The 24,571-nt window shown below is 42.0% G+C and overlaps 1 protein-coding gene across 1 annotated transcript in view; it reads right to left on the bottom strand.

Moving 5' to 3' along the window:
* HADH (hydroxyacyl-CoA dehydrogenase) overlaps positions 1–24,111 on the bottom strand; it is a 50,547-nt gene extending 26,436 nt beyond the window's left edge. Inside the window, exon 1 of the mRNA XM_040476612.1 lies at positions 23,980–24,111. Coding sequence (XP_040332546.1) covers positions 23,980–24,111 — 132 coding nt within the window. The remainder of the gene's footprint in view (positions 1–23,979) is intronic.
* Between the last annotated feature and the right edge of the window lie 460 nt (positions 24,112–24,571).

Here is a 24,571-nt window from a genome sequence, read left to right on the forward strand (position 1 = left end):
CAGGGTCTGAGAAGACCCCTGCAGGGCCACTACTTTAGAACTTCTGTAAGCCAACAGTGAGTAGGGGAGGGACAGGTTAGCTGAAATGAACCTGCCCAGCAATGACAGGAAGAAACAGTTCTAAACTACCATCATGATGTGAGATTTTTTTAAACTAGGCAACTAAAAATTCAAAGCTGAAAACCAGAGACGAAAAGTAACAGAAAAGCAAAACTCAAAGGCAAAGAGGTTCAAATCCCTGAGCCAAGATTTCCTAAGAACACTTATAAAAATTATAAGACAGGTTTTAAATGGAAGTTAATTACAATAGCACCTACGTTCTCTTCCTGGGAAAGCTTCATAAAGGGGCTGCAAGTCTGAGCCTGTGGGACCTGTAGGCAGGCAGCATCAGTACTGCCCTGCCCCAGAGCATGCCTGGGAACCAAGAAAAGAAAATGCTGCCAGGACAGGAAGGTCTAACAACCATAGCTGGGTAGTGGTGGTAACGAGAATTACCTTGATAAAAGGACAGAGGCAAGCGGTGAACTTGCCCTATTGGCAGAAACACAAGCTGCAGGCAGGCAGCATGGCCAAAGCAAAACAACGTCCGGAAAGCAAAACCCCCATCAATCCAGAGGAGGGTTTCTCTCTAAATAACAGCAGACCCAGGCTCATCTTGCCAACACCTCAAATCACGTGACACAAATTTGAACATCTAATAAATTCAGAGCAAAAAAAGCAAGAGCAAATTTAGACACAGTGCAGAAAAGGCAACACAGCAGGCCTGGGACTGTTATCTTTAGAAATGCCCTTGGCTGGCACCTGGAAACTTAGATTTGGAGGGTTCCCATCCTTCCCGGAGAAGAATAGGTTCTCTGTGCCTAAACTGCTTATGCATTGTGGTTTTTGCTGCACACCTGCTTTCTTTCTGGGGGTCAGGAACTTTGGTATGTGCCAGGCAGAGGGTGCCTATGTGAACAGCCCCAATAAAGACCAAGGGCCTTGGGTCTCCAATGAGCATCCCTGGTCAACATTCCATATGTGCCGTCACAACTTATTCCTGGAGGAACTGTGTGTGTCCTGTGCGACTCCACTGGGAGAGGACTCTGGAAGCTTGCCCCTGTTTTCCGCCAGACTTTGCCCCACACATCTTTTCCCTCTGCTGTTTCTGTTTTGTATCCTTTTGCTGTAACAAATGGTAGCCATGAGTATAACTATACGCTGGGTCCTGTGCCTAAATCACCAAAGCTGGAGAAGTGGGGAGATTTGGTGGAGAATCATGACACAGAAACTAAGAAAATAAATCTCAAATTCCAGATGCAGCTGGTGATGAAATTAAACTAGCTGGAGACAGACAACCCTGCGAAGCAACAGCTGAAGGGAGGTGTGACGACCAGCGACGGGACACCTCACCTGCAAGGTGGAGGCAAGCAGAGGTGCTGGCTTAGGGACCTCCCATTTTTGTTCCAGCTCCTCTGAGAGTCCCTCTGGAATGACACAAGTGATCTTCACTTTGTCCCTCTTAACCTCTGACCTAGATCATCCTTTGACTAGGACAGAAAGGATTCCTCAGATTTCTACATGACTCGGTCCCAGTCCACTTCCCCTCCTTTTTCTCCAGCAGGCATCACTCAAGTTTTTTTGCTCCTCAAGGAGTTGGAGAAGAAAATTCAAGTACATCTGGCACAAGATAGTACCAAAGCTGAAGGAAAGAGACATAAAGAGAATGAGGGCAGTGTCCTTCTGCTCAGGGACTTTATAATCACACTGAGAATACATGGGGGAAAAAACTAAAAATATAAGGCTCCATATATGGGAAGTCAAATAAAATAAAAACTGCCATAGTGAAGAATCCTTTCAGGCATCTGAACTCAGAAGGCTGGATAAGAGGAGGACATCCAGAATGGGCCAACTTCCAAGGAATAAAGGATTAACCATGAAGAGGTGTGGGGGAAGGGGACAGGGAAGGAACAAATAAGAGGTGATTTCACACCTTTTCTCTAGAAACCCATTTTCAAAGTTATTATACTCATGTTTGATTTGACAGTCATGGGGAATTTTTTGTTATAGAGCAGATAAGCCACAATGCTTTCCTTATACACTTAACCCCTGAACAACTTGGGGTTAGGTGTGCTGACCCCCTACACCACTGCAAATCCACATACAACTTATGGCTCCCCAAAAATTAACTATTAAGCCTACTGTTGACCAGAGGCCTTACTAATAACAATCAATTAAAAAATATTTTTGCCTGGGTGCCTGGGTGGCTCAGTCGGTTAAACGTCTGACTTCGGCTCAGGTCATGATCTCACGATCCGTGGGTTCGAGCCCCGCGTCGGGCTCTGTGCTGACAGCTCAGAGCCTGGAGCCTGTTTCAGATTCTGTGTCTCCCTCTCTCTCTGACCCTCCCCTGTTCATGCTCTCTCTGTCTCAAAAATAAATAAATGTTAAAAAAAATTAAAAAAAATATTTTTGCATGTTTTATGTATTATATACCATATTCTTACAGTAAAGCAAGCTAAAGAAAATGTTAAGAAAATCTTAAAGAAGAGGAAATACATTTACAACATTGTAAAAAATCCATGTATAAGTGGATCTACATAGTTTAGACCCATGTTGTTCAAGGATCAATTATAATTACTTTGTTTAAACTGCAAGCAGAACCAAACCTGGAGAGGAAAGTGCCCTCAAATATTCAAGTAAACCAAAGCCACATGCATTATAAAAACACTAAAATTCAACCAGGAAAAACCATGGCCAGAAAAGCATTTTCAGCCTATATGCTGACCCTCCTCTTATCCTAAGTCCTCTGATTAACTCCTTCAGCCACTCCCTCTTCTGTTCTCCCACAACCCCACCCCCGCAAAAAGACACTGAGCAGGTGGGTCCCTGCCTTGCCTCATCCTGAATGAGCACACTAGAGACAACATGTGTGTGTAGACACTGGCCAAAAACAGCTATTAAATCAAGACTCTCCAGGCAACGTTCCGGGAGAGCAAAGTGCACATGTCAAATGATCACGTCAAAGTGAGCGTGTTAAAAACATTTGTTTATTTTCCCTCTCAACCAGAGATGCAGGAGGTGCAAGGAAGGGACAAACCTAACAGAGAGGAAGAAGACAGATCTTTCCCAGTGTGTTACTGATCACATTTTTGCTCTGCAAAATTTCCCTTAGCTCCACAGTGCCTCATTGGTCTGAAAAAGGCTCAATTTTTTCTCTCTTACTCAAATGACTGGAACATTTTCTAGGATTTTGGACTCTCCAAAGTGCCTATACCAGTATTTCTGGTCTAGTGAGAAGGCAACAATTGTATACTCTAAATAGTTATTCCTGACAGTTTTGTTTGTTTTTGTTTTTGTAAACATTTTCTACTTCAGCTTTTCTTTTCTTGATTAATTCATAAAACTTCAGGAAAATATGAAGGAAATCTTATGGTGTAGACACAGGTAGAAAGGACATTCCTATTTAAAATTTTTTTTAATGTTTATTTACTTTTGAGAGAGAGAGAGAGAGACAGAGAGAGAGAAGGAGGGAGGGTGGGTGAGCGAGCACAAAAGGGGTAGGGGCAGAGAGAGAGGGAGACACAGAATCTGAAGCAGGCTCCAGGCTCTAAGCTGTCAGCACAGAGCTTCACGTGGGGCTCAAACCCATGAACTGCAAGATATGACTTGAGCCGAAGTCGGATGCTCAACCGACTGAACTACCCAGGCTCCCCAGGACATTCCTATTTAAAACCAAAGTGGATATGGTTAGGTTTGAATGGAGACAATACAGGCAAAAAAGAGAAAACTAAATTCTCTGTGAAGTATTTTCCATTTTATGAAGAAGCTCTTTGGTGCAGGTCACAATTTATTACGGATAGAACGGATGAACTTTATAGCATCACTTCAAGTGATTTCAGGTTACAGCAATATTTTCATTCTTTCTACCCACAGACAGCAACCCAACCTGATGCTCAAGTTTCCTGCAGTCATTTCTTGCAGACATATTCTAGGGACATCAGGTCAGCAACATCTTGAGGACAACTTCATGTCCTATTTGTCTTTGCAAACCTAAGCACATGGCCCATAGTTAGCACTCAATGCTTACTTAGTAAATAAATAAACAAACAAACAAAACACAACTAGCTCATTGCCTGGCACATATCAGATGCTTTCCACAGGATGAGTCCAATGTTCTTTTACTATATTAATCTACTCCAAATGGGATTGGTATTCCTTTCCTACTGCTATGTGTCTGAACTGTCCAGCACTGAGATGGACTCAGGATCAAGCAGTCTGTCCCTTGCCCCCATGCATTCCATGTCAGACCTGAGAGCTGCATGACTCTTACCCCAGACTGGCTCTATAAGCTGAGACCGTCGTAAGCATGGCTACACAGACACAGGCCACTTAATAAAGGCCAGCTTATTTCTTTCTAAATTATTAATGCACTTGTCTTATTTCTCCTATGAGATCCCTGAGAGCTAGGAGTGCTTACAGAAGTAACAGTCTCTATCCACAATTATCAGAAAGAACACAAACCCTTAAAAAAAGAAAGAAAAAACAGCAAATGCAGCAAAATTAAGAGCCGCAATGTACTGAGCACTTACTATGTACTAGGCACATACTCTGCATTTTCCAAGACTATTTCTGATCAATCCAACAACTTTGTTAAAGCAGACATCAACCCTGTTTTGCAAATGAAGAAAAGGAATTAGAGAGGGCAATATAACTCAGCTGTTAAGCTGTGAAGCCAGAGGTCGAATTCCAAGGCTGCCTGGCCCCAGAACTTTTCTTGTAATCTAGTTAGAGGAGTCCAAGGAATGCTGCCTTATTTGCTGAGACAACCAGCTTTCAAGATACAAAAATAAAAAATATCATTTTACAAAAATTTCATGCTATTGACTTTTTTGTATTCTCTTTCCCTCATGCCTTCCTTAGTAACTATTATGGACTTGGTGACATCCACAAAAATTCCTGTTAAATAATGTGTCAGTTCTTTTCCAAACTGGAGTCCTAATACACTTCAACAGTTCTTATGAAATTGGAAGGACCATTCCATTTCGTAGATAAGGTAAACTGGGGCTTAAAGAGGTTCGGCAACTTGTGTATTTCCCATGGTTAGGGTTAGCAAGTGGTATAATAACAACAGAAGCAGCCTTCAGTTCAATCATATCACAGTCATAGTCACAGCAAAAAGGACTTGATAAACAAGAACATCTACCCAGTTAAATGACAGGTTCCATGTGAGCATTAAAGCCTCAACAGACACCTGAAACAGCCTGTGTTTCTAGAATAGGAGTTCTCAAAGTATGGGTCCTGGGCCAGCAGCATCAACATCAGCTGGGAACTTGTTAGAAATGCAAATTCTCAGTCCGCCTGAGTGGCTCAGTTGGTTAAACATCTGGCTCTTGGTTTCAGCTCAGGTCATGATCTCATGGTTCTTGAGTCTGAGCCCCAAGTTGGGCTCCACTGCTGACAGCGTGGAGCCTGCTTGGGATCCTCTCTCTCCCTCTTGCTCTGACCCTCCCCTGCTCGCTCTCTCAAAATAAATAAACCTAAAAAAAAAAAGAAAAAAAGAAACGAAACGAAAATTCTCAGACTCCACTCCCAACCCAATAAATCAGAAACTATGGATTGGGTCAGAATTTTAACAAAGCCTTCCTAGTGATTCTGATGTTCTACAGTCTGTGCTCAAATCTGGTTGCAGATTAGAATCAGGTGGGGGACATTTAAATCAACCAATGTCCAACTCTCACCTGCAGATTCTGTGATTTACTTAGTCTGAAGGCACTGGCATTTAAAAAAAACACCCCCAGATGATTCTAATGCACAGCCCAAGAACCAAAGCATCACTCTAAAATAAAGAACCTGTCAGCCCTGATCCCTATCCCCACCCCATCCCAGCCCTCCTGGGTTGCCAACTATCTCCTCAAACCACTGAGAGGCCAGCAAATCTCTGTCCCTAAATCAGTAGGGTTTCTAGGTCTTCCTATTGCCCTCTCCCTGAGAAAGTTCTAAATGTTATCTAGAACATACTATCTGAAAGACTGCTCTCCTCTAACTTCTCCCCAAATTCCTCAAGGAAAAGTCAGGCTCCACCAAGCTCCTACTTCTGCCCAGGACTCTTGAACATGAGGGTATTGCTACATTTCCCCTAAACAGAACTTGCTTCTTAATTCCTTTCTTGAAGGTCAAGCCCCACACACTTGTTTCCTGATTATGTTCCAGTACCTTCCTTGAAATGGCTCTCTTCTAGTATTGATCTCTGGCCACATATGCATCTACACTTATCTTTGATGACTGCTGGTTCCTGGCTAACCCCCAACAGTCTTAAGCTAGTTGCTCCCTTTCTTCTCCACAGGCAGCAGTGCCAGAGTAAACTCCTGAGTTCCCTAGAGAAGAAATCCCTTGAAAAACTCCACAGCAAACAGAAACCAGAGCCACAGAGGTTTGCTGTCCCTAGTAACAACTACAGTTTAGAGTACTTCGTATGTGCCAGACATCAGGCCTATCTTGTTTAATTTTATTTAACCAATTCTCAAGTATCAAATGCCCATTTTAATAAGGTGTCACCTTATGGTTCTGTAGTTTATTCTCTTGACAATTATGAGATTAAAACCTACAGTGCAAGAGCATATATGATTATTTTTGACATTTGGAACAGGAAAACACATTATGTGGTTACCACTATTCCTACAGCTAATTACTGACCCCAAGAGAGGATCCATGTAACACAAGTATCTACAATGTAAGTATTGTGCTAACCACTGAAAGACTCAGTTCTTCAGTATCCAGAGCTGTTGTATCTTTACCAAATGCCTGTAATTGTTCCATTCTCCCACTTCTTTCTTCAATTTATAGCAAAAGGTTCTTGGAGAAGGCACTGTGTCTTCCCTTGACAGGAATGATATTACAAACACAAGTGTACATACTGGCACTGATGTATCAGATCTTATCAGTGATACAATAAACATTCATATCATCCAGAAGATGTTTAAAATTTCAAGATCATCAATGACAGGAAAACACATAATTTTTAAATTTCTTATAGAACTTTCAGATCCTCAAAATAAGCTTTCATAAAGACCCTAGTTTGAAAAGCAATGACCTCATCTAACCTTTCTGGTAACCATAAAATGAAATATTAAGAAGGTGTATCCAAAAAAAAGTATCAGAAAAAAGAAGAAGAAGAAGAAGAAGAAGAAGTCGTCACACATTTAAACTGAAACACAGCGTTGACACTTAGTTCAACAACATTCCTCTTTCAGTCCCACATAACAAACCAGTGTAGGGCCAGATGTTTCCACAGCAAAAGCCTCCCAACAGAGTTTCCCCCTTTTAAGCTCATCTCTTGCAACCTTAACAGAGGTTTGTTTCATTTTCTTAAAGTGCAAAAGTCTCCACGGGTTCATGGTGGTTGGGGAGGAAGGAACATGTCTAAACAAGCCTAAAACTATAACACTCGTAACTCCTAAGGCCATCCCACACAGTTTCTTTAGCTGCTTCTTTTTGACCTTAAAATCTCTTTCCCATCTAACTTCTATCAGTCTTGTAAGATTCATTCCTAATTTCTGCTGAGGCCCACTTCTCTCCTATGATAGATATGGTGGTTCATGGTTATGGCTTTCTAGTTACTCCTCCCCAATGAAATCCTGAGTCCTTCAAGAAGTTAGGGTTTTCATTCATGGCTTTCATTTACACTCTGCTTTGAAGGCTAAGAACAGAACAAGACTGCTGTGTTGTTCTGGGAAGACAAATAATTGTACAGTAAAACCCTGGTTTGTGAGCATAATTCATTCCGAAAACATGCTTGTAATCCACAGCACTTGTATATCAAAGTGTTATTTCCCCTAAGAAATAATGGAAAGTTAGATGATTTGTTCTACAACCTAAAACTATTCATATAAAAATGATTACAATACTGTAATAGAATACAAAATAATAAAGAAGAAAATACAAAATATAAAGAAAAATAAATTAACCTGCACTTACCTTTGAAAACCTTTGTGGCTGGTGTGAGGGAGACAAGAGAGGAGGGTTATTGTGTAAGACGACTTTCACTCTCACTAAAGGAATCACTGCTATCTATTGGCTCAATGGAATCTTTTTCTTTTCGTGCAATTTTAACAAGGAACCTATCCAAGGACACTTGCTTTTGCCTCCTTTTGAGGATTTCGCAGAAATGTGACATTGCATTGTCGTTAAACAGATTCATCGCTCGCACTGCTACAGCCTTATTCCAGTGGTGCTTTTCTACAAAATTTTGCAGTTTCCCACATTTTAAACATCTCCCTAATCTCATTTGAAGTGAGGGATCCCCCTACCTTTATCTCCTTCTCCTCTGCAGATGAGATGCAGACGCAGACTTCCTATAAAATCTTCAATTTCAGCCACTCACACACTTCATTCATAATTCTTGATGATTTCCTTCTTAACTTCCACCATAATTATCTCCTTCTTACCACTTTTCAACCTTTTTCTGCATGAGGGCCATTGTATACACTCGCACAGATATTGACTACGGTACAGTATCAATAGACTCTTGTCATATGCTCTTAACTGGCAATAAGGCAGCAGAGAAGAGTCTGTATCTGCAGGCAGCCTGACCTAGAATGAGGCAAAGCATTCCTATGCTTACTCTTGTATGGAAAAGCAAAGGACTGTCCATAGGTGCTTTGAAGTGACAAAAAACACACTAGTGCCAGTTGTGGGCACCCTCCAACATTCTGAAAAATCACAGATTTCTGCCAAACACCATGGCCTGAGACCGAGCATCTGAGCATGGGAGACCACCACCCACAATCCCTCAGTGAGAGAAGAACTACTGGCTCAGTTGTGATCATGTGACATTCGGTGTCATGTACTACTCATATTACAAGACACTGCTTGTTTATAAAGTTAAATTTATTAGAAATGTTTGCTCCTTGGTGTTATACATAGGGAATGAATCACTGGAATCTACTCCCAAAATCATTATTGCACTATATGCTAGTTTGGATGTAAATTAAAAAATAAAAATTAATTAATTAATTAAAATTAAAATTAAAAAAAAGAAATGTCTGCTCATCTTGTGGAACACTCGCAGAACAAGTTACTCACAATCCAAGGTTTTAATGTACTGGGGTACACAAACAATATGGATAGCAGGGAAACCTTTGAACAGTCTGGGTGAAAAATACAGAGATTATTAGAAAATGCTTTCCACCAAATGATCAAAAGTCACACAAAACACTTGGTTTCTGAGGGTGAGCATTTTTGATCCCATCCCCAATACCTGAGCTCCCCTATGGAGAGGAGAACTACCATTTAGAGTACATGCTGGCTATGGCTACATCTCCACGTTCACTCCTTCAAATGACTACTGCCTACTACTGACTCAACATCTATGTCATCCATGCCTCTTTCAGGCTCTGGAATAAGGTAGTGAATAAAACAAGTCCCCTGCTCTCAGGGAGCTTTCACTCCTCATAAATTACCCAATTTCATCTTCATAATAGCCTTTGGGGTAAGTATTATAACTATAAGAAAACTGAAGGTCTGAAGGGAACTAGGATTTGAAGGTAAGCTGTCCACATCTGGAGCTCACGTGCTGGCTATTCTTGACCCAAAAGGCACTGCTGGGTCCAAGGGGAACAGTCAAGACCTTTCTGAGCTGAGCAAGGACCAGCCCATCTGGAGCTCAGCTACCAGATGTGAGATGGGAAACATTCCATGACCTCTGTGGGCCGTCTCCTTATCTAGAAAAAAAAAAAAAAAAAAAAAATGGGGCAATACGGTTGTTGAGAGGATTAAATGAGTTAATACATGCTAAACACTGAAAATGGTGCCTGGAACATCACAAGAGCTGATTATTTTTATTCTAGGCAGCTCCCTTCCTCCTTCTTCAAGGGTCTGAGGCCTAATACTGGATCCAGGTACAGCCTCCTACGGTAAATTATTTTATTTTGCTTTTGTTCTTATGCCTTTTTTTTTTTTAAGCTTATTTATTTGAGAGAGAAAGAGAGCACCAGCAGGATAGGGGCAGAGAGAGAGAGAGGTAGAGAGAGAAAACCTCCATGAGCTGTCAGCACAGAGCCCGAGGTGTGGCTAGAACTCACAAACTAAGAGATCATGACCTGAGCCGTAGTCAAGAGTTGGACGCTTACCAACTAAGCCACTCAGGCGTCCTGGTTCTTTTTTTTTTTTTTTTCTATGTTTTTATTTTTTTTATTTTTGGGACAGATGGCGTCCTGGTTCTTAAACCTTCTGATCCCAAGATTTGTTCCTTTCTATGTCCTTCCTTTTTTTACAAACAGACTGGGATCTCTCTTCATTTAAAAAGAAAGTAAGAGGGGTGCCTGGGTGGCTCAGTCAGTTAAGCGTCCGACTTTGGCTCAGGTCATGATCTCCCAGGTCCATGAGTTCAAGACCCATGTCAGGTTCTGTGCTGACAGCTTGGAGACTGGAGCTGCTTCAGATTCTGTGTCTTCCTCTCTCTCTGCCCCTCCCCACTTCACACTCTGTCCCTCTTTCTCAAAAATAAATAAACATTTAAAAAACTTGAAGAAAATTTAAAAAAAAACAAAAAAACAAGAAAGAAAAAGTTGGGGAGGGGGGACCTTCAAACTTCCTTAACCGCCTAAAGCTGGCCTTCACTTCACTACCAATTGCTGGGTGGCAGAATAGTATGTGGAACACAACTTCTAGAATCAGACTTTAAACCCTGGCTTAGCCACTGGACTGGAGGACTTTGAGCAAGTTATGCAGCCTCTCTATCTATGGTTTCCTGATCTGTTACAAGAGATAACCAGTACCCTTCTCATTGGATTGCTGTGAATGTTAAAGACGTGAATGCATCTGAAGTGTCCAGACCAAGGCCAGGCTCACAGAAGGTGCAATGATGCTTGCCAACTGCGACTCTGGTCACCACCCTCAGTGCTTCCACTTTCACCCCCACTATGCAATTCTTAAACACGAGCAACATGGTTTCCTCCACCGCAACTGCTGTATAACTTATCTGTGGTCTTCTAACTGCTAAAGCCAATGCCTCTTCTTCAGCTTTATCTTCTACTTTTCCAAAGCCCTGCACACTGCCAACTAGGGCTTAATTTTTAAACTGTCTCCAATTTCTTACCTCTATTTCTTATCTCTGTTCCTCTTAGCCATATTGACTTCTCTCAATCTTTCAGCCTCTAAACAAAGGTTTAAACCTTTGTTTAAACAAATCCTTCAAGATTCTGCTTTCAATATTCTTTTTGTCTCTGTATCTTTTCCTTCTGGACTCTCAATCATTCTCATAATTCCAACTATGCCTAAAACTAACACCTTCGATCCTTAGTCATCATCTTGATGTCCTACAGTCATCGTCCTGACCCTAAATCCAGTTCTCTTTGAACTTCATTAATGGTATCACTATTCTGAGAGTCACAATTTGCTGGACAACACCTTTTTCTTAATCTCAACCTTTAATTACAGTCTTAAAAGTAAACTGTGTCATTTGGATCTTTGTTTAGCAATTTCTGCCCCTAGACTTAAATTCTTTATGGCAGAAACTCTTTTGGGCTTTGTACCTTCTAGTACTTATCGTATGCCTTGTGCACAGTGCCTATCCCATAAGTAATTGCTAAATACGAAATGCTCTGGAGTACAGTAACCAGGGCCTGTACTCTACCCCAGGCACACCATACTTCCTCCTTCTCTGAACTATTTCATGGCTTCACGCCCCTGCCCAGGTGGTTCCCCCTACCAGGAAGCCCCTTCTCCCTCATTGCTGCTTGGGGACTCCAATAACCTTCAACACAGAGGCTATTTCTCCTTTAGTGAAACCTCCCCCAATCTCTAACAGAGGTGGTCACTTCTTGGTACCTCTACTGATTTACAGATACAAAAAAAATCTTCCATATAGGACTCCAAATACTGAAAGAAAAAGTACAGAGCTGGTGTGAACCACCAGCTGTCAATGGCTGCTCACTTATGTAAAGGTAGCTCAATCACCAGGGTATGAGCACAACAGACAAATCAAAAACAAATTGGTCACAGGCTATTTTATGTTGTAAAAATCTCGCGTATTTCAGAATAATAGTCATTAACCCATCAACAGACAGGAGAAATTCCAGATGTGAAAGAGATAAATTAGACATGGAAATGTTGAGAAACACCAACTTTTAATGATGAACTCAAGAAAATACCTAGAGACCTTTCCAAAAGAGCTGTTGCATCATCCACTTCAGAGTCTGAATTTGCTGTTCACACAAATACCAATACAGGGTGGTTCTGGCACACTCCCATCTGCAGTCCAACCAGAATTTCCAGTAAATATGAATTTCATATACATATATGTAGTGCAGGGGCACCTGGGGGGCTCAGTCGGTTAAGCATCCAACTTTGAATCTGAGCCCCATGTCAGGTTCTCCGCTGTCAGCATGAAGCCTGCTTCAGAACCTCGTTCCCTCTCTCTCTCTGCCCCTCCCCACTTGCACCCTCTCTCTCTCTCTCAAATAAATAAACCTAAAAATATATGTATGTAGTGCAATATATACATATGCCTTTTTTTACATATACTTTTTACATTTCCCTTTTTCCTTACTGTAGAAGATGTATCCTATAGGTCAGATCATATCTTAACATATTTAAAAGTCTTACTGAAGACATTTAAACCACCAAAACTTTCATATGTATCAGGTCACATCCCAGATGACAGATAGGCAATCTGTCTGCCTTTATTAGTTAGTTGTTCATGCTTATATTTCTTTCTCTGGACAATGAGCTACCCAAAAGCAGCAAGCACACATCACCTTTTACCCACCCCAATACCCAGCACATGCAAGACACTTAATATTTGTGAGGGGCGCCTGGGTGGCTCAGTCGGTTGAGCGTCTGACTTCAGCTCAGGTCATGATCTCACAGTCTGTGGGTTCGAGCCCCACGTCAGGCTCTGTGCTGACAGCTCGGAGCCTGGAGCCTGCTTCAGATTCTGTGTCTCCCTCTCTCTCTGCCCCTCCCCTGCTCATGCTCTGTCTCTTGTCTCAAAAATAAATAAAAACATTTTTAAAAATTATGAAAAGAACACATGAACGAATAATAAATGTATTTCTAAAAAGGCCCAGTTTGCAAATCATTTTAGGACTAAGTTCTCAAGAAGTCATGACTATACAGAATAGCTAAAATTAACAACACAGGAAACAACAGGTGTTGGCAAGGATGTGGAGAAAGGGGAACCCTCTTACACTCTTGGTAGGAATGCAACTTGGTGCAGCCACTCTGGAAAAGCGTATGGAAGTTCTTCAAAAAATTAAAAATAGAGCTACCCTACGATCCAGCACTTGCACTACAAGGCATTTACCCAAAGGATACGAAAATATTGATTCAAAAGGATAAATGCACCCTTATGTTTACAGCAGCACTATCAACAATAGCCAAATTATGGAATGAACCCATGTGTCCACCGACTGATGAATGGATAAAGAAGTTGTGGTGTGTGTGTGTGTATGTGTGTATCTCTCTCTCTCTATACACACACACACACACACACACACACACACACACACACACACACATACACATACATACAATGGAACATTACTCAGCCATTAAAAAAAAATGAATGAAATCTTACCACTTGCAATGATGTGGACAGAGCTAGAGAGTATTATGCTAAAGAAAATGAGTCCGTCAGAAAAAGACAAATGCTATGTGATTTCACTCATATATGGAATTTAAGAAACAAAACAGACGAACATGGGGGTTGAGAGAAAGAGAAGCAAACCAGGAAAAAGACTCTTAGCTATACAGAACAAACTGAGAGTTACTGAAGGGGAGATGGGGGCGGAGGGGGGAGGATGGGCTAGATGGGTGATGGGCATTGAGGAGGGCACTTGTGGTGAACACTGGGTGCTATATGTAAGTGATAAATCACTAAATTCTGCACCTGAAACTAATATTAAACTGTATGTTAACTAAGTAAAATTTAATAAAGACTTAAAAATTTTTTTAAAAAGAAGTCATGATTATAACTAGAAACTACAACAAATTTTACATAACCTTCAAGGTATTTTAGAATTACAAAAAAATCACATTACTTTGAAAGGGATAGTAACAACAACAACAAGAGCTAATAACCAGTCTTTTGGTCAGTTGCCAAGTGGAAAAAAATGCTACAAGTCTGTTATTTTGGCAAACAGACTGTTTTTTGGCAGTGGTGGTTAAGATGCCAGGCAAAAGGGGAACTGAAGGGCATGTGAATGTGTCCTGTACCTTTTATCCAAGGGGCTGTGGGCAAAGCTAGAGGCATGCAAACCCTGTATTTGTGACCATCTGTGAGGGGCACACGTGTGAGCCAAGTCAAGGATGGCCACAGACACACAAGCTCACTCCCTCCAACACAGGTTTCTTCTCTATCACACTGGGGAAACTGAGGCACCTTAGCTTCTCAACTACTGCAAGATCAGAGATCAGAAATCAGAAAAGCATTTATGGTTCAGGTTTATTAGCTACAGATAAACAAGACCACGGAGTTTTAGAACAGAAAGATACCCTAAATATCATTAGTGTGGTGGCTTTCAAACTTTTTTAGCCATAAAATCCTTCTTCATAGAAATGCATACAGAAGAGCAATAGATAAAACAGAGGTCAGGGAAGGGATCTATTCACATCCTGATGGCTATTACAAAAGTGAAAACAAAATAAGTTATTGGCAAAAATATGGAGAAACTGGCACCCTTGCACACTGCTGATGAGATGTAAAATGGTGCATTATGGAAATTCCTCAAAAAATTAAAAATAATTACATATTATCCAGCAATTCTATTTCTAGATATATACTCAAAAGAACTGAAAGCAAGGACTCTTAATAATTTAGCCCTTGTTAGTCCTACGTATACACATACTCACAGCAGCATTATTCACAGTGACCAAGAAGTGGAAGCAACTCAAGTGTCCCAAGGTGGATAAATGGATAGAGAAAATGTGGTGCATACATTATTCCACTGAAAATATCCCAATGGACTATTATTCCTTAAAAAGGAAGGAAACTCTGACACATGGTACAACATGGATGAACCTCAAGATATAACATTAAGTGAAATAAGCTAGTCACAAAAGGAATAATACAGATTCCACTTAGATGATGTGCCTAGAACAGTCAAATTCATAGATAGAAATTCAAATAAGCTAGTCACAAAAGGAATAATACAGATTCCACTTAGATGATGTGCCTAGAACAGTCAAATTCAAAGATAGAAAGTAGAATGGTGGCTTCTAGGGGATGGGGCAGTAGGGGGAGGTCATCTTTAATGGGTACAGAATTTCAATTTTGCAAGATGCAGAGTTCTAGAGACAGATGATGGCGATGGTTTCACAATAATGTATAAACACTTAAATGCCACTGAACCGCATACAGGTCTCCCCCACCATCTGGAAGACTTCTATGAAACCTTTCATAAGCCAAAATGGCATGAAGCAAAGAAGCAATTACCATTAATTTATATGGAAAATTTTTGAGCATTCCCATACCCCAAAAATAACTTCTCTTAGGCTTTTCTGATACCTTAAGACACATCTGCCAACAGATACACAAAATAAATCTAAATAAAGCACAAATGCTCACAGACAGAGTTCAAAGCCATGATGGCTTGATACTGAGTGTAGTCCCCAGGGAAGGAGCCGCTCGGGGTGTGCACTGCCTGTATAATGGCTCGCTGCCAAACAAATGCTGAACACTATTTTAGCTTTTCGCCTTTTTCCATAAAAGCAAAAATCCCCTTATGGATTTCTTTCAGTTACCAAAAACAGGTACTAATACAGATTTTTCATAAAAGCAAAGTAGCATAATGCAAACTCTTGGAAAGTGAGGGTTATCTACATTTAAAAGTGGCTAAAATGATAACTTTTATGTTATGTATATTTTGCCACAATTTAAAAAAAAAAAAAAACCTTTTATCTAATCCAACACAACACGCTAATTTTACTCAGAAAAGAAACAGAATTAAAACAGAAAAACTATTCACTTAAGATCATATACAGGCAGAAAGTATGGAAAGAGCCCAAATGTCCAACGATGGATGAACGGATAAAGAAGATGTGGTATATATATATATAATGGAGTATTCCTCGGCAATCAAAAAGAATGAAATCTTGCCATTTGCAACTATGTGGATGGAACTGGAGGGTATTAGTCAGAGAAAGACAAAAGTCATACGACTTCACTCATATGAGGACTTCTTTAAGAGACAAAACAGATGAACATAAGGGAAGGGAAATAAAAATAATATAAAAATGGGGAGGGGGGACAAAACAGAAGAGACTCATAAATATGGAGAACAAACTGAGGGTTACTGGAGGGGTTGGGGGAGGGGAGATGGGCTAAACCGGTAAGGGGCATTAAGGAATCTACTCCTGAAATCATGTTTCACTATATGCTAACTAATTTGGATGTAAATTTAAAAAAATAAAAAATAAAATTAAAAAAAAAAGATCATACACAGGCGGTAGTGTTCTATCTAAAATATAATTCTGTAAAAGGTACTTCTGTCTATAATAATTACTGCATCAAACTCTTTGATGGCTCCCAGGCACCAAGGAATAAAACTTAAGTTCCTACATATAGCATGCAAAGCCTTCCAGGAGGGAGACTCGCCTCCTCTCCAGACACAATGCTCACTGAGGACTGACACTTCAACACCACCACAAAGCCTACAGCCTCCACATCTACTACTGTCTCACCTCCTGGCCTTGGCTCTGTCCATACCTTCTTCCCAGCTTCACCTCACCAAGCCTGAGTATCACACACACTAAGTACTGAGAATCACAGATACTAACTAAGATCACTTCCAGACCATACACCCCAATCTTCTTGGCCCTGGGCTAGGTGTCCCTCCTGTGTTCCTGTAATACCCCTGCACACCCTTACCCCTGTGCTCCCCCCCCCAACTGTGTTATGATCATTTGTTTCAGTGCTGTCTTCCCTACTTCCCTACTGCAGGCTTCTGACAAAATGTCATCTGTCTCTGTCCACTAAGCACCAGATCCTACCTGGCTGTGGGGCCCCCAGGAAATACTGACCAAACATATATGGCTGGTAGGAAAGCCAAGATGAGATTAGATCTCCTGAAGGTCCAGGGTTCTTTTCATCCATGTAGCTGAGGGCCCCCCTGCCCCGACAATGTGAAAAGAATTACATTACTGAGGGCTCAAAACCACACTCATTCTTCTTGAATTATGCAACAATACCACCCAAATTATCCCCAACTCTATGAGGAGACAGTAGTGGACAAATGGAACACAAAAAGAAGGTCTTTTTTCCTTCCTCCCATAGACATCTGTTACTTTTACAGTAAGGAAAACTGTTCCTGGAACTTTAATTTCAGTGACCATAATTTAAATCAACCATTGAGAACTCTTATTCTATATTACAGTACCCACCCACTGTAAGACCTTGAGGACAATATGTAATGGGGGAAAAAAATTTGAAGGCTATGTCCTCAGCTCCATGACTTCCCTAGCCTTGGTGGAAGGCAGGCTTAGCCAGAGAGAAATATTTTTAGACAAGGGTGCTTCAGAGCTATAAAAATAGGCCAGGTGAATAGCACACTTGTCAAAGCCTCAGGAGTACTCCAGCCACAGGGCCAAGTATACATGCCAAGCAGGAGCACGCTGGATTTAAATACTTTTGCAGACATATCACCAGATTTGAAGCAGCTTCTCTGAAGCCTAACTTGAATGGTAAGTTTGTGAGAACTATGTCAACTGGTAGAGTGAGCTGCCCCATGAGCCCTACACTGCAGGAGGACTGTGTTTCATCAACATTACATTCTCTCACAAAACTATTCTGACTTTCTTCCAACTCCCAGAATAAGTGCACTGACTTAGTACTCATGATGCTGACTGTACCCCAGAAGCTGCTGTTCCTTTGCATTGGGGCCTGCCCTTGGGCTCATGATTTGATCCATGGAGGAAAAAAGTCATAAATCAGATCCATCTCGCAGAGTTGGCAATTCTGGTTTTATGATTATCTCCGACTGTGTAATACCTTGAACTCTGCCATCAACACAAATTGCCTTCACTAACTTCAACAATCAGAAAAAGGCATTCTGTTGAGGCTTTCAACCACCACTGCCACCATAACCAGCTGGTTTGTTCTTAAAACAGTCTAATTCATTGGCTGGCTTCTTTTTATTGACTTAGACTTTTTTACTTCAAAAAGTACTAAAAATCCAAAGAAATGTGTCTCCATTTTCAGATGAGAAATCTGTCAAATACAGACATTTTTTTTTGAAAATTCAATAAGCATCTGGATTTGCTAATGCAGAGAAAATAACTCCTCTCCCAGGACTCTCTCCTCCAATCTCCCACCAATTCTGGGAAGGAGAAGGGATGAACGGACATGTCAATAGCATCAACCAACTCTTGGTTATATTTAAGTTTCCCTCCAGGATGTTGCCATGATGAACACTTTCTGAGTACAGGAGACAGTTACAAATCCAAAGTGCTCTCTAGGAAGATTAGAATGGCAATGTTTTCTAGAATTAGTAGGTTTTTGCTGAAAAGGACCAATAAAGAGGCTCCCACAATTCAGGTATAAATGCCTGGTCTAGGAATTACAAACGGGAGAGCAGGGGAAAGAACACTCCTCAGAGAGGAAAGCCTCAAAGCCTTTTGCAGCATAGAGACTCTCACCATGACCCCATCTTCAGATGTATGTGGCTGGAAGAACAACAGTGGTAATGACGGAGGGAGGAAAGTTGCAGGGAAAAGCTGGAGGGGGGAAAGGGAGGGTACATGATGAATAATTAAGTCTTGGTAAGTGAGTTTGAGTCTATTCTCTGCAGAAAGGTTGCATCAGAGCACCCAGATAGAGATCATCAGTGAGTGATTCTCTGAGTCTAGAGCTAAGGAGAGATCAAGCTGACATCCATTGACTCCAGACACCCACAAAGGATCCCCTTGCCCATGCAGGCCACATTTCTCTCCACAAGACAGCAGAGTCCAGAGGTGCAGGCAGAACTGTGGTTATCTCGGCTTCAGGGATCAAACATCTTCAAAGACAGTTAAGAGAATCTAGATGTAAAGAAGTCATCACCAGATTGATCTGACAAATCTCCATGAAAACAACTAACATTTCCTGAGCAGTTACCATTGAACATGCTAGCAGGTCTCTTAAGCACTTTGCCCATTGAGCTCTCACAGTGCTATGAGGCAAGTATCCTTGTTCACAGATAAGGAAACAGGCAGAGAGGGGTTAAGTGAGTCGCCCAAAGTTTCTACAGCACGGACAGGTAGGGCTGGCCACCAAGCCCCAGGGGGCACTTCATACTCTGCTCACTTTCAAGTGTCAGACTACCACTCATCAGAAACTACTGCATTGTTAGTATAACCCAGGGAGACAGGATAGAGGGCAGCAGTATTATCTCCCTGTGGTCCCAGGAGAGCTAGGCAGTGAGGGGTGTGCCCAAGGCAGATATGGAAAAAAGACGTAAGTGGGAGGAAAGAAAATTAGAAACTCAAGCAAGGGGGCTTAATCAGTGAGGCTATCTAGGAACATGACAAAGAAAATCCAAAACCTGACTGAGGTGCCATTTCTGCTCTACAATGTCCAAACATATTCTTTGACATTCTTTTTTGACTGTATGACCCACCTCTTCTACAGTATCTCCAGCCCCACCCCAAGTTCAATGACTAATACGCTGACAGGGGATGGTTTTGCTGTTCCAGTACATCATAAAGATCAGAAAAGAGCCCAGTAAAGAAGTGAGCAACACAGGAAACGAGGGAAGAAATTCATGACAAATGCATCCCAAACCCTTAAGGAGGGAGCTAACACCTGGAATAAAAACTTTCCTCCCTCCATAAAGTCCACTCTAAAAGACAGCTTACAACCAGGTGACTGTGCCAGTCTCCTGTGATCCTGAAGTTTTTCCCAGACCACTGCACTGTTTTCAAGCAAAGTTCAACAGAGACATATCACTGTAACACACAAAAAAAAAATAAAGCTAAACAGTACAAAGCAATTATGACCACTCTTCTATTCAGCATCAGAAAATTCAGAATTGAGGGCAGAGAGAAGAGATGGATGAACAAATTTAGCGGCTAGGGAGGAAAAAGCTTTCAGGTCCACTTGAGTCCTCACCAAGCATCACAAGGTAACAGTGATGTTGGGGAAACGTTCATCTGTAGCTTAGAATGTTCTCCCCCACCCTACGCCAACTTTTTTATAACAGTCTAAGAAGCCCTCCCAGAAAAAATGTGTACTTTTTGCTTTATAAGAGGAACAAAAACAACAACAACAACAACAAAATAAGAAGAATCAGGCCCCAAACCCTTTCCAAACTTTATCATTTCCTCAAAGAAGTATAGTGCACTAAAAGGAAGGTTGTACCGGGAGCCCTAAGGAATCCAGCTTCTGAAATGGCCATTTCCAGGGAGCCCACTGGCTTCCCTCCAGTAACTTAATGAAAGTTAGGAGCTCACTGGGCTCCTCGGATAAAAAAAAAAAAAAAGGCAATGAACGAAGCAAGGATTCATTCTATCAACTGAAGAAATGCACAGCTAGTAGTTTTCTTTCTTTTCTCCCCTCCTTTATAGAACAAAAAACAACTTGTCCCTCATTCAAGGGTCATTTAATGTTATAAGCTTCTTTGCTGGCCTAAGTATCCGGCTAAAGATAAATTAGTAATCAGACCATTTCAGAAGTCTGTAATGGACAAACACACAAAACAAGTTAACCTTACTAAATATTAACCTGCAGTCTAAGGGATTTTTTTTTTTTTAATTTAGAACAAACAAAACATGACAGGTAAAGTAGATACTCTTGGAGAATACAAATGTACAAATGGCCTGTGCTGTGATCAACTGTAATGAAGCACAAACCTCACCTGTCTGAAACTGCTAAGTTGCTTGAGAAAAGTGTCAGGCTCCCACAAAATCTATTTAATTTTTTTTTTTATCCTACCCAGCATGAAGTAGAAGATGTGGCAAAATGACAAATTTTACAAAAAATTAAAACTGTAAATAGAACTACACCTTGAATAAAATTGTACTTCAGAAAGAGTTCAGGAGACTGAACACAAATGCATGGCTCAGATGCTAGTCTGGGTTGGTGTCTTCAAGGCTCCACTGAGGATTTACAGTGGGTGGGGAGAGGATAAAAAGTGCCTTCTCTCTTTTCAGACATCCACGAACCAACCAACCCCAGTATCAACTGGCATTTGTCTTCAAGATTAAGCAAGTCGGAACAGAATCATGACCAATATTCTCCATCTAAGTATTACAGGCCTACCTCAGCAGCAACGATCAGAGTTGTGAGTGGGTATGTGGGGAGAAGGACAAATGGACAAGGATTACTGCAATGAAGATAAAATCGTAAAGGCAGCTAACATTTTGTGAGCCCTTATTAGGTGCCAGACACTGCTGACTGCTTGACATGTACTAATTCATTCAATCCTCTCCATACTCCTCCCAGGCTAGTACTAGTCCTAGTCCTACTTTAGAGATAAGTAAACTCAGGCTGGAAGTTAAGTAACTTTTCCACATTATCACAGCCAGCATATAAGTCATCCAATTCCTCATACTGAACTGGAGCCAATCTATATTCAAACACATCAAATTTTTCAGTGGCACTCAATAAGCAAAACATACTTACCCTATGCCAAAAAACATAGGTCAAAGAGCATAAAAAATGAGGTGATACTGCCTAGAACTACATGCTACAGGGTAGAATGCAAAACCAGATGGGTGAAACCAACCAACTGGCTGACTGTGGACACAAAGATGTTCTGCGGGAAAGCATGGTTCCTTCCACAGGATTAGAGTTGTCACCTGAAGTGGCTGAGGCTCTTTTAAACCTTGTTAGGTAAGAATGGAACTACATTCCCTATCAATGTCCACTATACTTAGACTTCTGGTCTTTATCAACTTTTGGAATGACAATTTTGTTATGTTTCCAAACAGTGGGGCAAATAACTTTTTTCCCCCTTAACTTTGAAAAGGCACTCCTTGCACCAACCACTCAAGGCTTTGACCTGACCACATCAGTCATTTCTCTCCTCTCCTTTCTCAAGTGAATGCTCCATTACCATACCCATAATTCCAGGCGCCACCTCTGTGCCTTTTAATGCACATAACATGGTATCCAATAATGGAAGGAGCATTCAAAAACTGAGCAATTCAATTTTGTACAAAGGTTGAAGAGATGCTTTGTACATAGTTGCTAATCCTCTTCCACTTGCTGTCTTCGAGGTACTATCCAGAAGAGTTTCTGGACCCATGTCCAATATTGTTATTGGAGGCTTCAGGCCCTAATATCTTCTCACCAAGATGTTGTTTAAGTGTTTTTAAACCAAAACATTATTTTACACCTGCCCACAACAAATCTCACTCTCACAGCCTTGAGAGATTTAGGTGGAGCAGAGAGAATGTAAGTGTGCTCAAGCTAAACTCTGAGTATCATGCAGTATATAGCATGTGGAACTTTTAGGTTAAAGGGGCTTACTCCTCCTTACATGTAACACAGACTACACGAACACCATAACCTAGCAGCCAGGGCATCCACACAACAAAAAGGACAATGTATGTCCACAAAACATGATCTCAGAAGAAAGAGTGAGACTGTAAGAAGCCCGATGAATAAAAACATTAATAAAATACTAATTTTAGGAGGAAATGCAATCAATATGCTGCAAAAAATTTGCAGGGGAGAATTAAGATAGATAGTAATAATAAAATACTAAAAAAAAAAAAAAAAAAAATCAAGCATGGGGTGCCTGCGTGGCTCAGTGGGTTAATCGTCTGACTTCGGCTCAACTCATGATCTCACAGTTCAGTTCGTGGGTTTGAACCCTGCATCGGGGTCTGTGCTGACAGCTTCTAGCCTGGGGCCTGCTTCGGATTCTCTGTGTCCCTCTCTCTCTCCCCTCCCCCGCTCATGTTCTGTCTCTCAAAAATAAACAAACATTAAAAAATAATTAATAAATACTTAAAAAAGCAAGCATGGAAGTGTGAACTAGGTTGCAAACAGACACTGAAAAAAATTAAACTTTCATGACTAGCCACCGCACTGGAATACTCCCTTAAGAAAAATTTGATAACTGCCTCCCCTTCAATAATACAAGTTGCAAAGGGCTGAAATGCTGAGAATAAATCAGCTAAGATAAGAAAATCACAGTTCTCCAATATGAGCTGGAATGTAACGGCTAAAAAATAAATAAAATGCAAGTATCACAATATCCAGGTAATCAATTGCACAACTGACCCCGTATCACAGCTCAGCTGGAGGGGCAGAGTCCTGAAGATGGACAATGAGATTAGACACTCCTCCTGGGCCCGCAGCCACTCTATCTCCCTCTCCCTCTCCCACTCCCACTCTCCCTAGAGCCTAAACTGCGCAGTTCTCTGCACAAAGTGTAATCGGTCAAAGTTGCCTCGCCAATGCGCCGCAGTTGGGAAAGTCCTAGGGCCTCACAAGCTCCAATTAGATAACTTTACAAAGTGTTACCAAAATGCTTACTATCATTATTCTTTGTAACCCACAAGCAAAGGTAACACATGGCAGGGACGAGAAGAGGAATCATTTAAAAGAACAGAAAACAGCTCCGACAAAGACTGCAGAATTATAGAAAACTGGTAAAATCAAAACTGATCGCAGTCCAGGTCTCTGGGAGCAAACTCAGTCTACACCGAACGGCGAGCACGCATGTTATTCCGCAAAATTGTGCACATATAAATAATACTATCTGCTCTGCATAGATCGCTTCCAAAGTGCTTGCAGAAACACTTTCCACAGAGTTTTCATCCGGCCCCGCGGCGGGGCGGTGCTGGAATTTAGAGACGAGTAAACTGAGACTCCGTCTGCGACTGGTTCTTTGGGGGAGTGGAGACTCAGGCCGAGACTCGAGATTTTCCAACTACACGCGTGAGGGGCGGGGTGGAATTTCCCCGGTCTCCCGAGGACGCTGGCCTTTGGCGGAACACCCCACGCCGGGTCTCCGCGGGCCGGCGCCCGCAGGGAGCGTGCGAGCGGGGTACGCTGCCCACCCGCCGGCTCACCTGGGCGATGCCGGCGCCCATTAGCCCACCTCCGATAACCGTCACGTGCTTGATGATGATTTTCTTCGCCGAGGCTGAGGCAGTGGATGAGGAGGACACAGAGCGCACGAACTGCCGGGTTACGAAAGCCATGCTGCAGAGACGAAGGCAAAGGCGGCAACAGAGACGACGCCCGCCGAAGTCTTCCGCCGCGCGAGGACTAGCAGCGAACTGACCTCTGAGGGGGGGAAACCGAGGCCCCCCTCCGCGCCGCGCGCCCTCGCGTTCACTGACGTCATTGACGGCGAGGCGGAGACTCGAAACGCGCCCCGCCCATTGGCCCGGGCCCGGGTTCCAGGATTGAAAGTCCGAGAGCGGCTTCCGGGCCCACGTGGGCCGCGCCTACTAGCGGGGAAGGGGGCGTGGTCGCAGCTGGGCGAGCGTGGGAGGGGGCGGCTGGGCTCACTGCGAGGGTGCGTGCGTGGACCCTGGGTCCTCCCGCCTTGCAGGCCTGTGCCTAGACAAGAGCAACTCTTGAGATGAAGCATGCCGTTGCCGTGCTAAATCCTCGTCTTTGATGCTTGTGCGTATTTCGGCGCTGAATACATACATG

Source organism: Herpailurus yagouaroundi, unplaced genomic scaffold, assembly GCF_014898765.1.
Source record: "Herpailurus yagouaroundi ecotype Mexico unplaced genomic scaffold, PumYag 28, whole genome shotgun sequence".
NCBI classification, from domain to species: Eukaryota; Metazoa; Chordata; class Mammalia; order Carnivora; family Felidae; genus Herpailurus; species Herpailurus yagouaroundi.